This window comes from Opisthocomus hoazin, chromosome 1 (assembly GCF_030867145.1).
Source record: "Opisthocomus hoazin isolate bOpiHoa1 chromosome 1, bOpiHoa1.hap1, whole genome shotgun sequence".
Classification (NCBI taxonomy): Eukaryota; Metazoa; Chordata; class Aves; order Opisthocomiformes; family Opisthocomidae; genus Opisthocomus; species Opisthocomus hoazin.
Window position 1 is genome coordinate 130413225 of NC_134414.1, and position 18556 is coordinate 130431780.

The window sequence follows — 18556 nt, forward strand, 5'->3', positions numbered from 1 at the left end:
TTATCCAGCCAAATTACGTCCTTCACAAGATATCACCACAAGTCAATGGAAGATATATCTAAGAAACCATAAGAAAAAGTCACTTATTCTAAGTCTCTCTGGGGTTAGTTTTAGCCAAGATGATGAAAACAAGTTCCTCCTGAGACAGTTTTTTCAAATTTGTGAAAAATATCATGACAAAGTAGAAGTGATCCTTATCTTACTAAGTGTTTATGAACTTACGAATGTTTCTGAATGTGTCAGGTTTTGTGTAAGAATGGCATACTTGGAAAGGTTCTCACCCACAGCATCTTCAGCTCTGAGACCTTACTGGGAAGCTGGAGACACAAGCTCCATTTTGAGCACACCCACGGGCATAACGTCATACAGTCTGATCACAAACACAATTGAGATTCTCATAATTTTCTAGGATAATTACCAATATCACTGCTGCTTATCTACACAACATCATCTAGCAAACCTACAGATATAGAATAGCTGGAACAGAAGCTGGATACAGCTTGGCTGTTGCCTTAATGATATTTTTAATGTAATTGTATTTCACAGGCAAGAAAGGCAACCCCAAAGAAAAAGTGCAAGTAAATAACCAATTTCAGTTGAAAACTGGGTTTTGGATGCCACTCAAGACTGAACTGTTTGGCCACTTTCTGTGCAGAAGAGTTAGGGAACATACGAAAAAGAAAATGCTTGTGATTCCTAGGACAACTATGCCTGAAATCAGCGCACCGGTGGCTGAGTTCAGCTGGAAAGGAGGTCCATTTGGATGAGCTGCAAGGAGAACAAAATTGCACGGGTAAGGTCTGGTTACAATCTCTCAGCAGTGTCAAACAATTTTCTTTCCATTACAACATGCTATACACAGAATAATTACAATGAAAGGAGTAAAACTGTACTTCAGAATGAGCACCTGTCTACTTGGATAAAGCTTATCTAAGTATACTTTGAAAGTAGTTATTAGTTCCTTCAATATCCATTGTGCTGAGGGATAAAGACCCTAAGGATTCTTCTAAGGCATAATCCCTCATGTGCTAGTGACCAACCATGACCTATGCTATTTCAGGCAAGACTACCATTGTCCAAGAACTATCAAGTCAGAGGTATAAGGATTTCTTCCCTGATATCATTATTCACATCTTGACTCAAAGTGTATATAAATCCTTAGCAAGCACATCTGGGCCCAGGTATCTGAGCTACTCCAAGCTTGTGTGTACACCTTCACAGAAGGCTTCTCAACATGTTCATCAGTTCTCAGGTAGAAGAGGTAACATATTTTCTGTTTAGCATAGCTCAACAGGCTGTTCGTGGACCATTTTCTGGATACTGGAACATTCACACATCCAGCCTGTGCCATCTTTTCCAGCAGAAGGGAAAAAACTCATCTGAGTGGTAGGTGCTACCCAAAGCACCGATGTGTTTGCCAGTGAAATGTGTTTGCCATTACAGTGTGGGAGAGTGAGGTGAAACGACAACACAGCTTTTATGTAGGAAACCAGACCGCTCCTCCCAGAAGCAGCCACTTGCCCTCAACCTCATCAATCCCTCCCTCCTCACCAAAGCTAAAAAATAGTCAGCTCTGTTGATCAGGTTTCCCCCCCCTTCTCAACACTGTGCTGCCTTCTGACCTTACTTGTCTTCTCTCCACTACAGTAGTAATCCCATCTCACTCCACCTCTATGCTTTCCACTGGGACAGCAACAGGCACAGGGAAGTCTGTTGCTTTGGGATGGAAAGAGAGGGCTGCTGCTTTTGTTGTTAGGGAAGGAAAGGTAGCAGCCATTAACACAGCAAGCTGTGTGCAAATGGATGATCTGGGTTTTGTTATTATTATTTTAAAGATACCCACAGGCAGGAACACACCAGGCAGCAATTCATTACAGGGAGAACTTTGTTTCCATGCCAGGCGAGAAAGGTAGCTTCTTATGTGCTCTAAGTTAAGAAAGGAACACATAGTATTAGAGTTCATAGGACAGGATAGGTTGCTTGTGCCACTCCGTCCTGTTATAAACAATTAAGAGGTGGAATGTCCCAATGGACTGCCTGGTTACCTTGAACATCCTCCTTTCTTAGTTATCGGCTACTTCTTGTTACCAGCAGTGAACAGTAACAGACAGGCCGAAACAAGTCCTCCAAATGCCCAAAGGAGCAGCACCCTAAAACTTATGCAAACTGGTCTCTCCTGCAGCCTATGTCCTTCCTCACCCTAGCAGATCACAAGCTCTATACCAGCTCCTCCATAGGCTCTTTGTGTGGTTAAATGCCAGGAGAACAGGAGCTGAAGCAGAGCTCTTCTGACTTTGAGCTGTGAACTGAGCTGGACTGCACTATAATAACCATTTTGCTGCTCTACTCCTGCATAACACGAGCAGATTTTACTGCTTAAGTCTGATTTTGCATCTGGCAGTTGCAATGTTCCCTCATCCTCATATGTCATAGCAGCAGATTTTCATTTCAGTTCCATCACAGGAATTAGAAGTTCCTATGTTGGTGGGGCTGGATACACAAATTAAACTGAGCATTCCAGATCCATCAATTGCTTTCTTTATAGTATGTCAGTATTGACTCATTTGAATGACAAAGACAAGCCAAAAAGAAAAAACGTTCCAGTTCAGTGCATAGAGCTCAAAATAGTTCATTTCCTTAGTTCTATTTCACTCAAACCCTCATTTATGTTTCTTGCAATTCTGAATGACTTACCAAGCTGTGAATTGTTGGTTGGAGTCTCATCTGTATAAAACAAAACCAGGATGCATTATATTTTACAAATACTTCTGCGTACCTCTTCCAGTCTTTGCAACACAAAAGCCTATAGTCCTAGCTTTATTTTCAAAGTACATCAGCTAGATTCACAACATTGACTAGTAGCTTTTAGCATTCCTGATAGAATAAGGACAACAACATTAATTACATGACATTGCTTCATTTTTAATGCAAGCACACCAGTATGATGTTACTTAGTATTCTGTGGAAAAAAAAAAAAAAAAAAACAAAAAAACAAACCACCCACACCTTAATGCAGGAACCTCTTAATTGAAAATGTGGCTGCTTCTATTCTGTCCCTCAATAAAAACACAGCCATAAGCACAGTATTACAAGCAAGTCCCTTCACTGTTAATCATATTACAAGAAGATCTGTATAGAAAAAAATGAACCTGAGTTTTTCAAGGAAAAATACATCAGTGACCATGAATGATTACAAAAATGCCCTTTCCCCTTGCTCACTTTTCTCTTGACAGTTACACAGTGACATCATATTCAGGGAAACATTTGCATTTTGTCTTCAGTTTTTACTTACTTACCATTGTCCATCTCAGAACTACATTTCTTGTTACCTTTTTTGCTTTTTTGTGCAACTTGTAAGCACAGCTCATGAATACATTTGTTTTGAGCAGCTGTCTTCTAAGTTTAAGTGAGACATCCATCAAAAGCTACACAATTTCACCCTCACGAGTAGGTACCTGCTTTGTTTCTATACACAGAGAGTAAAACATTTTCTTCTGTGTATGTCTCCAGTAATGACTTATTTTAGATTAAGAAACAAGAATAAAGTTTCTGTGAAAATAACAAAGTGTCAGAAATGAGAGTTCAGAAATACACAGGAGAAGGATCATTACTCATTTGCAGTAGCACTATTCAGTTCCTATCAAAGTAACTGCATAAACAGCTGTTACCAGCACAGATGGTGACTAGAGTAATGGGGAGACCTGGCTAACTCAAGGTGCTTCTGCAGACATCGACGTGCACAGGATCAGCCCTGGGACAGATGCAGCACCAACCTAAACGAGTGAAGTGAGAGTCTGTACGTCCATGCAACTGCAGACCTAATACTAGGGTACGTACTACAGTGAGGCAGGTGCGGCAGGTTTGATGGGCTCCGTACAAATGTATCTCCACTAAGGCTGACCAGAGTTAGCCTTGAAAATATTATAAAGCTCCTCCATGCAGCATCGCACTGGAGTAAGCCAGCACTGCACCCCGCCACTCTCATCCAAAACCAGATAGTTCAAGTTCTCTCATGATCTTCCCCCTTTTCTTTCCTTGACTACAGTATTCATGAACCTTCACATTTTTATTGCACTTATTTTCAAAATGAGAAGGGACAGTAGGAGCAAATGCTAATTCCCTCTTTCTGCTCTAGAAAGAAAAGCAAAGTGCAAGCCAGATTAAGTGACTTGCCCAATGCCACTCAGGAAATTCATGGTAGAGTTCAGAACTGAATCTCATTTGTTTTCAGAATACTTCCAAACAAACCATCCTTATGCCAGCAGGAGTAGAATGCTCCAAAAACATACTATGGAGATGCAGAAACACATCCAATCTAAAAAGCTTTAGACACATAGCTCAAGAACACGACACCTAAAAAATTTTTATTTTCCTTTTCCAGCCTTACTATGTTTTAATTAAAACAAACCAACCTCAGCAGTTGTCAAGAAGTTATAAAATCGTTTACCCTTTCTTTGGGGTCACTAAACACCCATGCATAGATCTTGGTTTGCTTGAAGTTATGCAATATTTGAAGGTAATTGGTGAGTTGGGTTTTTTTTTAATTGTAAAAATAGCATTCATAGCATTTGAATCGTAAGCCATATTACCTAACAGGGGTTGCTCATATAACAAGCTCTATCTAGTTTCCATTCCTTGCCTAAGGCAGCATTTCTCTAGCATATGTGTTTGAGCAAAACTGTCATTCATTTCCCATAAGTACTCATGCATGCAACTTTGAAGTTAGTTCTTTTCACTTTTTCTTGACTAATCAGATAGCAGCAACTCAACTGGGACTACGTGTAATGCAGAACAAAAATACTCATTTTCTTTGCAGAAATGTTGCTTATAATGAAGTAATTGTTCTAAAAATGGTCTCTTGCTCGATGGTTTCCTATTCTGGAGGATCAGTTGTTCTCTTTATATATGTGGGCACAACCACTTCGCGCACATAGATTTTATTATGAAGTGTTTCAGTTATTTTTCCTAGATAGGATTCAGTCCTGCTCTCAGCTTTCTAAATCTAAGACTGGTGAAACGAGTTGCTTAACTGCAACTACTTATAAATATATGTAAATAGAATTGCTTAAACATTTTTCAAATATTTTATTTTTATTATTTTGTCAACAGCAGTCACAAATTCTTTTCAGAGACTGCAGGTTGCATTTAGAGCTGTTTTCTTTTTTAAAAAAAAAAAAAAAGACTTTGGCAAAAATAAATTTGAAATCATGGAATTTCACCCTGGATTTAAAGAAATAGATTTTGGTCCACTCCATTTAGACTTTACAATGTGTATGTCCTACTTCCTTCTTACAGCTGAAGGCTAAGCATAGCATGTATTAATTTTATGCAACACTTAGACAAAAACCCACAGGTGAGGCTGGAAGAAATGGTGAATAGAAAGTGACAGCGAATATTCATTAGCTGTCCAAATTAAATCGCAACACTGAACACAGTACCTTAAATTCCATTATCTTCAGTGAAATCTGACAAATAAAGAAGTCAACCCACTGACTATGGGCTTTTATAACAGCCTTATAAGTATAACAGTATTCCGCAGTGATTTTACTGGGGTAGGGAGGAAGTATGTGAGCCGAACAGAAATATTAGCTCAAAAACTCTACCAAAGACTCCAACAGTAGGGAAAAAATTACACAGCAAAGTCATGGAGAATCCACCCTTTCCTTAAGCCACCGCAAATTCATATTAAACGGCAAAGCATTTCCCCAAGTTTCTGAAATTCCAGTAGTCCATAGAAAATGTTTGCTCATTCTTACCGCTTCTGGTAATGATGGGGCCAGCAGAGATTACAGCATTGCCAGAGGTGCTCTGAGGGCTCCAAGTTGTCCTCCCACGAGCATCTCTTCTTTCTCTGTTACTGCAAATCTGAGCGGTTAATCAAAACAATCACAGTTTCAGAGTAGAATGGAATTACTGTCCTGTGCTTCCTGCTTTAACATAACCTCTTTTATAAGCAATACTACAACTTTGATTTTATTTCTTAGTATGCATTAAATTACTTTGCAATAAAACCGCTGCAATATTCCCTAGCAGTGTTTCTTATAAATGCCTAGCTTCCTGTTGTATTTTGCTTCACTTCATTTACAGAATTATACTGCTGTTGTGTACATGATCCATCTTATAGTATATTAAATTTTCAGTAGTTAATTTCCCAAAGCTTTGTTTACAGACAGTTTTCCCCAACAAATGTGTTTTGCTTGACTAGGGATAGACAACATGCTACAAGCCCTATTCTAGCAAGCTTGTCTAGCTAAAGTTCACACATTTCCCATGCAGTTCTAAATGGCAATGGCCCACTTTAAAACAATCCTCAGCACTGTCATCTGAAATCCACCTTTAACATCTCTAACTTATCCACCTTCATCTTGGGTACTCAAGTATGCTTCAACCAAGAGCATTTCTTTAATTTCAACTTCTTGTGCAAGAACTTCAAAAACTTCAGAACATAAATTCTCAATAGAAATAATGAATTACTTAGAAGTGTAACATAAAAGTATAAAATAGCGTACAAAATTCCAGAATTATACTGAACTGACAGCTTTTTAAAATTGTAAATGGAAAGTCATTCAATGGGAAACAATACTGCATTCTGAAGACATCACAAAATATTCCGTGTTTATACGTTTACTTAAATGTTTCAATTTCCAAAATATAATTGTTGTTCCTGACACTCTTAACATGAAATAATTTTTTAATTGACACAACTTCATGAACTTCAAAACAGCGGTTTCCAAACTATAAGGAAGGTGGTAATAAACTATAGCGGATGTAGTAAGTTTGGTTTTTTCCACTATCAGACACTCTTTCAAATTTTCCTTGTCATTATAACTACACTTACTATAGCTTTAAGTTTTCCATAAACTCTATTCTAAGCTACTTATATTCATGCACTGTGACTGTGGATACCTTGTTTCTCAGTCGCTATACTAAGAATATCAGCTCTGAAGCTGTCTCAAGGTTGTTACTTCTAAAAATTAATTAAGGACCAAAATGCAAAGAGGTCATTTCTCATGTGTTCAACCACCTGAGTTTTGCAGGTCTAGTATTATTCTGTCTCCGGATGACAATATTCATTGCCCCATTCTTCATCAGTTTTACATCCTTTCAGACACAAAAAGCATTCTTACTTCAGACTCTACAAGCCACCTTTGTTCTGTGCCATCCAAACTTCCATAGCATTTGGATGCAGAATAAGTCCAGTGTGCCTAATTTATATACCAATAATTAACAGCAACTTCCGTCCACTGAAACTTACTGGCACAAGAAAGGGACAGTCATCTGCTCTGCACAGCTTTGTCACACAGTGAAGGAAGACCGTAGACATCTTCTGGTTCTTGTGCTTCACAAAGCGAAACACCTCAAAGGAAAACCGTCCCATTTGGCTCTTGCCATTTTCAATTATAGTTGTCTGTGGGTCCTTGTCACAGCTAGTTTTTGTAGAGAAGATTAAAACCAGGATGAGCAGCTGTATGATTAGCATTTTGAAGCTCTTAGCCAAGAACATGAGGACTTAAGCAGCAAGTTCAGTGCTTTAGCTCCTTGGAAAAGAACACTGTCCTAATGCCCAACACGGGCAGCAACGATCTGTCTGTTAGGTTGCACAGTCCTGTGCTGAAATGCATTCCTGCAAAAACATTATGTTTTGCTTTGCAACATAACATCTCTAACCAAGGTATCAGTTAATTCCAGTGCCCAAAGAAACTTGAGACCCAAAGGAAAAAGTAATCAGGTATGCTAACCAGTATAGACAGGTAACTCCAAAAGAAGACAGTATCTCTCCAGCAACTGTCACTGATAAAATTTAATCTGAGACACTGCCAAGATGTCTTCCAAGGATCCAATTCCAATAAACGTTATTACTGGGAGTAGCAGCAGAAGCTTCTATTTATCTTTAATCATTTGCTTAACTGCTTTCCTGAACTGGAGTCTATGATGCTTTATATCACTGTCATTCACCACAAGTGTACCTTTGGTAAAATAAAGGCCAGTATAGCCATTCAGTTTGGGTGCTTATGTTATCTCTAGTAAAGTCATTTTAGATATACACTTCTCTACCTTCATAATTCTTACGACTTTGCACTTGCTTCTATGTTTATGTTTGCAAACAAGATAAGTTCTGACATGTTATCTGTAAGCCCAGACCTCAGTCCTCCCTGCTAATATTGCTTAGACTTTCCAGGCAGTTTAGAACACCATCTATTGGAGAAATTTATAACTTTTTTTTAAAGGAAGGACCCACAAAACACTGGGTTTGCACAGGACCTACCTGAAAAAAAGATCATATCGAAGATCATCGCTAGGATTACCAGATGGCGTGGTATAACAGTAGTCCATCAAAACGTTCCACCTGCACAGGGAGCAAAGTGATAGATGAGGGGAACTGGCAATGTAAGTGTAGAGGTGGAGAGTGAGAGAGATAAGATTAAAAGACAAGGCAAGTGTACATACTGATAATGCAGGCTGTTACATTGAAGCTGAGTTACTGTATTTAACACGTCATGTACAAGTCATCCTGCATTCCCCGTATATCACCTGTTTCTTCCCATGACTTACAAAACTAAACAGCACACCATAGCAACAGAATTGTGTAAAACAAACCATCTGGTTTCATGCAGGTCAACCACCATACCAACACACGTTGTACACCTCGTCTCGGAAGTCATGGCCACATAGGAATGGAACTCAAAACCACCCCACTTTTAAAAGCACTCGAGTTCCTCACTTGATCTTACAGAAGCTCTTTCTTTAAATAACAAATAACAGCAACAGGAGATTTAAAGTATAATTCAGAAAAACTGTCATAATGAGGACTGCAGCAATACATGCAGTCACCATCAAGGACCTGATACCCTCCAGCCGAGGGCAGTGATTAATCAAACACCAACCCTTATTTTAACATACAAAATGCTATGAGGTAAGACAGTTGCTTCTAAATCTGAAAAATCTGCAACACTAAGTGCTGACTAGCAAGCAAGACAAGAAATAACATCCTTTATGGTACCTGCCATCAAGGTTGGTTGCTCTTACAGCTGCGTATATTTTGGTTTTCAAAGGTAAACCTGTACTTGGGATAAGGAGCTGCTGGCTGTAGGTTGAATCCTGAAAAACAAACATTGCCTCAGTGTAACAGAAATCCTGCTGTAACAACTCATCTGCATACACAGACTGAACTCCCATCTAATTTTCCTGACCATTCTATGTAGGACAGCCATTTACTTTGTCCTCCATAAGGGAAGAATCAAAAAGCCATGCCAGAGCATTTGCCTACATATTTGTCTGTAAAGGTCAGTAACACTTAACTGGCCTTATCCTATGCAACTATTCTGGGAAAATCTTTTTACGATTTTTATGATTTTATTACGTGGTTGGATCGGCAATTAAAGAAAAGGTATCATTCATTGACACCTCAGTTTGTCTCCCAGTCCCTACAAGCAAACATGGCAGCTACTGCCATTTTCTAACGGAGGAGCTTAACTGGGTTGTCACAGCACACTCTTTCCCAAGACTGTTAAGGTTATTTGATTTAGTGGAGACAGCAACGTCATCAGGTTTTATGTATCTTAAGTTGCAGTCTGGGAGAACAGACACATTGTATTATCCAAAATGTAGTTTCTATGGAAGTTGGTTGGTTGAAGGCTCCAATTAACAAATATTTTTATTTAAACTCTAACATTTCAAAAATGCTGTTTCAAGAAAGCTGTATGTAACACAAAAGTTGGGAAATCCACATATACTGCTACATAGATACAGCTGTTTTATTCGTTTCTTGTTCAAAGGCTGAACCACTCATGTCACTTTAGCAACGATGCCATGAAACAGATCAGAGCAACAGATGTTAATCCAGCATATCAAAATGCACTTAGTAGTAACATCACCTATGTCAAATAGGTTGCTAATCCAGAAAGCACAGGAACCCAGCATGCTGAGACCTCTTGTGAGAGGTCAAAACACTCAATATAAATGAAAAAATTTGTTAAACAATTTTGACCAGGTTCAGCATGACAGGCAAGACCAAGAGCAGCAGCTGACAGCAATAAGAAGGATTAAGCACATAAATCAAGTATTTTCTCAGAGGAAACAATGCCAAAATTCACTGCATGCCCAATATTAAATCTCTGCAGCACCAGAGGCCTTGGGACGTATACGTGCACACACAGACAAACTCTGCGATATACACAGAGCAAGTCCTTGAAGATCCATTCAAGTGAGATCAGGTAAGTTTGTCTTCTTTAAAGTTCATTATACATTTCTCAAATACCCAGCTCTGTCACATTTTGCAGACTGCTTAAAAAGTCTGCAGCAAGTCCCTCACTATTACATTCCATAGTTGTTCTTTTTTTCTTAAAGAGTAGTTTTTATTCATTTAGACAGACATTTATAGGAAGGCCTAAAAGCCCATAGCCACTTCGGCTCCGCGAAAATGTTTCGCTATTAAACTCTTTCGGAGTCTATCATAATGACTCCTCTTGTCTTCCCTAATGCTAACACCACAAAGTAAATGTAAACACCACCTTATGTGGGAAGACGGAAGTGAGCTGAGAAGAGGAAGAGTCAACGTTAGGAAATAACACTGCTGCTAAAGGATGAACATACGGCTGCTGGCAGTCAAAAGCCACATCTGTACACAACACAATACCAAGGGTGGACAGGAGCCTCGAAGCCCCTCCCAAAACCAAGACTCCCTAATGGGGACCAAGTGAGCCCGGAGGATCAGAGCTCACAAGACCACAGGTCTCCCAAGAGGCACTCCCAACCAGGCAGACTGCAGGCAATGCACAAGCTGTCTGTGTATACACCCAGCCCTAGGATGTGAACCAGAAGAGCGTATCTGTCACTGGAATCTGCCGGCCTTAGCAGTATTACTCATGCTAGTGCTACTCAATAGAGCAATACAACTGAAATCAGAAGGATAAGACACCACTGTTCATGGTCGAATTGCAAACTCACTGAGGATGAAAGCCCAGCTTAGCATGTGGTATTTGATGAAAAAGTGTGCTCAGTACAAGTGTGAATAACATTTATACCTGACCGTGTGCAGAGCTGGGCTCTGAAAGGCAGCAAACGTGGTGGTCAATGCTTGTCCTGACTGAGAACTTTGGCTGTCCTCACCCTGCTGCATCTTATTGGTCACAGGTTTATTTAAAAACAAGAGAAGTATAATCTTCATTTTAACAGATTATAGGTTGTTATATGGAGATCTGCTCTGTCAAACAAACATGATTTTTTTTTAAGCATGCCTTTGGAAAATGTCCTGTTACAATATTTATAGCTCATTTTGTTCAAAGCATAAAGCATTGACTTTTAAATCAGTCGCATGAATTATAACTCAGCATCCTGATGGCATGAATAATAATGCAAAAAAATCAGATTCATAATTTACAAAAATGTTGCTTGATAGATTGAAAAATTGATATTTAAATCAGGTATTTAAAATGTATGAATAAAAATTTTAATCAACACAAAAATATCATTTCAGGGATTAATGTTGTTAAGTAGAGGTCTGTGCATTTTTCACGTTTTACTGTCACCATCCGTATTCACATAGTAAAAGCTTATATAATAATCCATATTCAAGTTAAATTACCTAAAATGTATGGAAGAAGTGCAAGCTGAAATCTGTTAAAATTAACCCTTAAAATCTTAAAAGTCCCCACAATGAGACAACACATACAGTGGGCTATAGATCTGGAAGAAATTCCACATCCCTCACTGCAATTACAGATGATCAAAACACTCTGATGAGACTTGAACATAAAAATGCCCCAGCAAAAGTGTTATAGTTTATTGCTGAGGGAACAGGGCTAGAATATTTTTATAGAATTCTACAGAGTACTTTTTGTATAAGTATAATGTACCTATACACATACACATATATAGAAATATGCACACACACACACAAAATTAATAAATGTAAACACAAGTGTACACTCTGGAGTATGATTATCGTTATACTACAACAGATTATTCACATGGCACTACAGCCTGGAAGCCAGAGCTGTAAATTGAAAAACTGTATAAATACAGGACCAAAAGACTGTGTGTGTCCTCAAAGACTAGCCATATACATACAAGACAACAGGTACATGCAAACAAAAAGGATAAGGGAACTCAGAGATGAAAAATGCCCAGATGAAAGGTGTGATTCTTCATGGGAGGAGTGGGAATGAAATAGCAAGTAATGAAGACTAGTCTATACTTTGCTCTGCTAATCCAGTTTGCACCCACGTAGCACAGAGGTGGATTTAGTCCAGGTTATATTGCTGTATTTTATACTCACATTGTAAAGCAACAAATTCAAAGTGCTGATAAATGTACCATTGTTCTCCCTCACAGAAATAGCAGCTGATGACCTACAACACAACCGGAAACCAAAAACCATCATGAAAAAGAATTTTTATTTTTGTGTTTCTTAGTGGTTTTTATTGTTCAAAAAACTTGAGTCATGTCATAAGGAGTTAATTTATGCATTTGGGTTATAAACTTCAGAAATAGGAATTTATAGTGGAAACACTGACAGAACCTTAACTATAGAGAAAGTAATGGATACTGTTGAAAACATGAATCAGGAAAACAATTAGCAGAGAGGCAAAGTGACAAAAAGGAACACACTTTTCATGATGAACAAGGTTTACTCATTGAAATATTTTCTCTTGCACTCTATACACACGCTTACAAACTATTTCATGAAGAATTTCCATTTTTTTGCTGCTACCATTTTGTCATCAGAACACCTGAATTTTATGGGAAGTTTTACATTATCTAAGGCTCTCTCCATAAACTGTTCTCATATAATGATGCCACAGAATTTTCTTTTCCTTTGCATCTCCTCTTCTTTCAGTGCTTTTTCCCTTCCCTTTACTCTTGCATAGCTAAAAATCACTATGTGGACAACCCTGCTATGGCAAGCACATATTTAGGTGGGTATGCATATACACACATAACATATGGGCTTACATAAACATGAGTATGAAACACATAGAAATGAAAAGCATACTTACGAAGCAAGCTGGGTATTGTTAACCAAGTACTCCAGTGGATAGCTACAGCTAAATTTGTACAGAAGCCCAGGCAAATAGCTGATAATCGTTGGTGGGTCTGGTGTATCTATATAGCCCGAAACATTACCTATCTGTACCACTGAGGTATTTCCGTAAGCATTGATTCCTCGAGCTGAGGATACCTGTTGAGGGAGACAGAAAACAACTATTATCAGAAACTTAACTGTGCAACAAGAGATACCTAAGGGCACTGATGCTTTAGCCCATAATTTACTCAGAGATATCTTCAGGAAATGTTTCAAAAATTAATTTCGTTTAATAACATTTCCTGTGTTTTGTTTTTCACCTCCCCAGAATCATGCATATACAGTTCACAAGTGATATCCCTATTCTTAAAACATGGACTTGAGTAATATTTGAAAAAAATTGATGAATCCTGGAAGCTTTTTTTGGGTAGGTACGTTTTTTTCTGAGCATTCCCAGTGAATTCATGTGACTTACTGGGGAAAGCTGAAGGAACTTTTACATTTTTTAAATATTAGCTTAAAATGAGCAGTAATTTGCAATAATACAGTAAATACACAAGTAATTTAATTCACAGAAACAATACTTTGTCACTCTAGAGCTTTGCTTTTGACACATCAAAACCAGTGTACTTTATGAACAGATACAAGCCAAACAGCTGAACTTTGAGCCTGTTTTTGTCTACATTGTCCTTCTCAATCTAAATTATAAACTATGTGCAAAGAAACACTGTAAGAAATGCAAGAGCTGAAAAGAAATACAATCTTAATGCCAATGCACGTTTAATTCAGTCCCTGGACACGCGCTATCCTGCGTTGCTCAGGCTCACAGTGTGTGCAGAGCCAGCAATAACATGCAGCTCTACAGAAAACTGAAGGACATCTTTTCCTCCTGGTAGCAGCCCAGCCCCACTCCATCTGTAGCTACTGATATGACTAAGGGGCTGGTTTGAAAAGAACAGGTAAGCGTCACAAATTACAGTAGGCACATATACAATAAGGCCAATTAACATGGCACTGGACTTCCACTGTAGCTTTTCTTTTGCATAACTATCAGCAAAACAGATGCTTTCAACAGTTTCAGAATACACAGTTTCTTAAAAAGACATTTCATTATAGAAGAATCATCCTGAGGTGCACCCAAGTTGTAACTTTTTGCACTAAGTAGCACAGGCTACACAGCAGGATATTTTGCCTCCTTAGGCTACAGAAAAACCAGCTAGAGCACAGATGCAGGCACACACTTTGCCAACAGTATATATACCTAACCATTTGCTAAATGGTGGGAAAACTATGAAAATCAAATATGCTAGGATCTATTCCTTGCCTAAAACACATAGGACAGAGCACTAAGGTAGCACAGGCAACCACAGCTCTGTTCAGCTTCCTCACCACCCCATCCCCGAAAAAAGCTGTGCTTGCCAGATTGCAGACCAACCTGGGTTTTACCCAGGTAAACGGTTGTCTTTCCTTTACTTTTATTGAAAATGAGTTTGAAGGTCTTTGCTGTAAAACACAGCCAAGAAAGGCATGGGATTGTACTACTCAGTGTGGGGAACATGATAAGAAATGCTCCCTGCTCCTTTATCCTCTTTGTGGCACAGCATGCATAAACTGAGAGAGTATGAGGGGAATTTTTGGTTATATTTTTAGCAGCTGCTGCTTTGTCTTTGTATCCTGTACACAGCCTTGTGGAGGGCTTCATGGGGAGCTCCAATTATTTGGACTTACCAGACTGTTCGGGTTTTTTAAAACATCAAGCTCTTACAATTATAATCAAATAGCAAGTTCAGGGAGTTTACAATGTGACCGACTCCACGGGAACAGGAAAAAGTTGCTTCCTGGCAAATTCTTCTACTGCAAGTCATGAAGGTGCTACAGCTTTTCAGGGTAAATGGGAAAAGAGAATCTTGAACTTGCTGAACTGTTTTTTGTGGAAATTTTAAAAGAAAACTCAGCCTGAGGCAAACGGGTCAGAGAGCACGTTGAACATTTCAGCCCAGTTTCACAAAATTATTGGCAACAGAAAACAGGGGGTTTGTTATAAAAACTGACAGGTATCATGAAGTGCAAATACAAATTCTAGATAGAATATTAGCCTTAAAAATAATACATTTTTACACTTGTTTTGTAAGTTATTCATAGATACTTTGATACAAGTCACTACTGTTTGTACAGTAAGATATACACACAAACTGCGCAATTCTCCTCTCCCTTAGTATAGAAGGTTTGAGACCTGACTTCTCCCTCTCCCCCCATTCAGAGTAGGATAGCTTCATTGAAGAAAATAAAATTATGCTGGTACAAAACATACTTCAAATTCAGCTCCTGGATCAGATTCTGGTTCCAAAATCTCATCCACAGCTAAGGATTAGACTTAGTCATTAGCTGTACAAAGATGTGCATTATCCATGCACAAAACAGCAACATAAAATGTAGACACTGAAGTCACACCAGCAGGCAAAACACCACAGCACAGAGTGGCTGTGCACTAATTGCTCAGAGCTGAACATACAAATCTGAGCTTCAGTCCCACATCTTGACTTTTTTGTCATGCATTGAGTGCATAGGTTAGATAGCCTTTTTTGGGGGGTCAAACATTCAAAATTTGCTTCAAAACTTCAGTTTGTTGCCAGGCAGTTCCATACTGAGCCAAGATCTTCCAAGGAGGTGCAAGACCTCAAGGGACTCTAGCAGAGGTGTTAGTGTGGGTTGGGCCCTCTGGCCAGACTATCTCCCCCAAGACATTTGGTCACTGACTTATCGCAGAACATACAAGATCAGTCAATTAGTCAGCAAGTCCCTCTCATATGAGAGCACAGAAATAGGTATCCAGACTATAACTCTCATCTATGTAACCCACTCTTAATAATATTTAATTTTCAATTTTAAAGTGGGTATTTAAAAAGTTTCAACAAAATTTAAGGCATATTCAGCAAAAATTTTAAAAATGCCTCAGGAAAATCTCATTTTTCCACTGAAAAAATATTAAAATGAAAAATGTACTTTCTACTCGGAGGACAAGCATGTGTCCCACCACATTTTCTCATCAGTAATCAAGATTATAAATTACTGAGTTTCTCTGGTTTACTGTGATGTGTGCAATATATTACTAGCTGGGCAAGACAATATAAATATTGTCTGTAAAAGATACAATGCTGTCAAGGCCATTCACTTGATCCTATGCATAAACAGCCATGCTACAACTTCACTTTGACTTTGTCTTACCACTAAAGTGTTTCCACAGGATTCCAAAGTACTCAGATTGATGATGAAAATGACCACTGCTGGAAAGGTGTTGTTATTGGTGAAACCCCTGCAGTGGGCATCCCCATGTTTCCCATTCAGTGCCAGATCTGTCTCAGAATAACCAGAGAACAGAACCGTGCAAAAATTTATCTTCATAGTAATCGTCTGTACTCCACAGAAAACATTGATATCTCGTTCAGCTGCAAGAAAATTACAGGGAAAGACATTGTAAGAAGACGTATTTCAACTGATCTCCATATAATTATTGTAGCAGTTAGTCTAGTGGTGTAACTTCTTTTAGACCCAGTCACAGCAACATATTGGAATATAGCGGTCAGAAATGCATTATTCTGTAGAACAGATTTGACTCTACAACTTCACTAAAGAGAAACCAAGAACGAATATGGTATTTTAGTCTACCATGCAACAAAACCACTATTCCAAAATTCCCCATCAAATCGTTCAGTAGCACATTCATAAACTGAAGCAATGCAATGGAGCAGAAAACAGCAAGTGCTTAAATACTTGGAGTCCTATTAAACAGCCCCCTTTCAGAACAGAAGTTTCCAGTGATTTTGAGAAACTCAGGGGGTCGAGATCTGCCTTCCAGCCCACTCTGGCATGGAAGTCGGGTGTGTTTGTCTGAGGTTGTCTGGAGTCCACTTTGTATGAGAACATAGTCTCATGCTGTGCAGACTGAAGTACAATCAACAGCATATCAGAGCAATTTATTATGCTATCTTTAAAGTTGGGGTTTTTTTTTAAGAATCATCAGCTTTAGCTTTAATGAAAAATCAGTTGGCTCTTGAAAGACAACTATCAATACTTCAAAGTGTCTTGGAATCTTTCATTCTGTGCATTACGACAATACAAAAGACCTAGAAAATGGCAATTATTACAAATGACCAATTTTTGAACAGTAAAAAACCTTGGATGAATTGGACTTTTTATTCAAAATTTCTGAAGATTTTTACGTACTTGAATGGAAAAGAATCAGATTAGGACACAGGCACAAGCAACAGTTTGTTTTGCTTTAGAGCTATAAAATAGCTTTTCTATAAGCTCTTCTCCATCTGCAGGTGATTGGGAGGCTATTTTGGTTTTTTCCCCTGTAGTGCTCTACAAAAAGACATACTGCATTGTGTTAAACACAGACATTATTCCTTTATATAACAATTCATTTATTACAGCTGCTTAAAGATTAAGTGCTATTAAAAATTGCAGAGCAACTTCAGTCAATACTATACCATTAAGCCTGCTGAAATGAATTGTTTCACTGCATTGTCACAACAGAGGGGAAATGAAATCTCCATTACAATGAACTAGCTCTTCCCCCATGGTACAGGAGCACAAACAGTTTAATTTAGACAGCTTTAATGGCGGCTTTAAAGCAAAAACAATCAAGTGCACGAAAGAACAGGCTAAACTCAGTCCTGAGCTAATGTGGTGATAAATATTACTCACTGGGTGTAAATTTGGGCAGAAAGGTACTGGAGGCAAGACAGGAGTTGAAGTGACTTTTCATGAAGTTCTCCTGGTTTGTACACACAATTCCACTAACATAGCATACAAAGATCAAGAAGCAGCACGCCTTGGTATTCGCTACATGAGGACTGTTATAATCCATTTAATGAGTATGCTAAGGTAGAGGGAACAGTACAAAAAGGCAAATGGCAAAGCGTGTCTTTAAACTTACTTGGACCAATGCACAAACAGTCAGACTAACAAATTGCAGGATGTAATATAAAGTAGCTCAGTTAACTTTACAACTCACTTCAAGCCTTTTAAAAAGCAGGATATTACTTTATCTGTTAAAGTACCATTACCACTTGCCAGAGACCATACAGTACAAAAACAATCTTTGTGCTGTACAGGAAGATAAATCACCTTTCCAGACTTAAGCTTTACTGCCCACTACTTTACAAGGAAGTATTGTTGTCAAACAAGTCCATTCTGGAATTAAAACAGCATTACTTGTTCAGAAATTAAACTGAAACCACGTGCAAACAGATCTAATGTTCTTTTAGATGCTAAGCATCTAGCTCATTTCTTGTGAGTTTAGGAAGGTAAATGTTATTCCTATATATGTATAAGTTTAAACAAACAACATTTGCATTCCTGCAGTAAAAGCTTCTAGTTCTTTGAGTAAGACAGGAGCAACGGTTTGAAGGTTAGGTCACCCAGATGATGAGGCCTTAAATATGATGACCTCTTTGTCACAGAGTTTCCATACAGGCAAAGCACTTGTCTTCTTTCTCACTCAAATCACACAAACTACCTATGGTC

The 18556-nt window shown here is 38.5% G+C and overlaps 1 protein-coding gene across 1 annotated transcript in view; it reads right to left on the bottom strand.

The window, feature by feature from the left end:
• Positions 1 to 592: 592 nt before the first annotated feature.
• The window catches only part of ZPLD1 (zona pellucida like domain containing 1), a 31838-nt gene continuing 13874 nt past the window's right edge, over positions 593 to 18556 (bottom strand). The window contains exons 3-11 of the mRNA XM_009939433.2: positions 16250 to 16470; positions 12999 to 13180; positions 12278 to 12350; positions 9002 to 9099; positions 8267 to 8347; positions 7256 to 7427; positions 5757 to 5865; positions 2695 to 2724; positions 593 to 768 (exon numbers count right to left, since the gene is read on the bottom strand). Coding sequence (XP_009937735.1) covers positions 593 to 768; positions 2695 to 2724; positions 5757 to 5865; positions 7256 to 7427; positions 8267 to 8347; positions 9002 to 9099; positions 12278 to 12350; positions 12999 to 13180; positions 16250 to 16470 — 1142 coding nt within the window. The remainder of the gene's footprint in view (positions 769 to 2694; positions 2725 to 5756; positions 5866 to 7255; positions 7428 to 8266; positions 8348 to 9001; positions 9100 to 12277; positions 12351 to 12998; positions 13181 to 16249; positions 16471 to 18556) is intronic.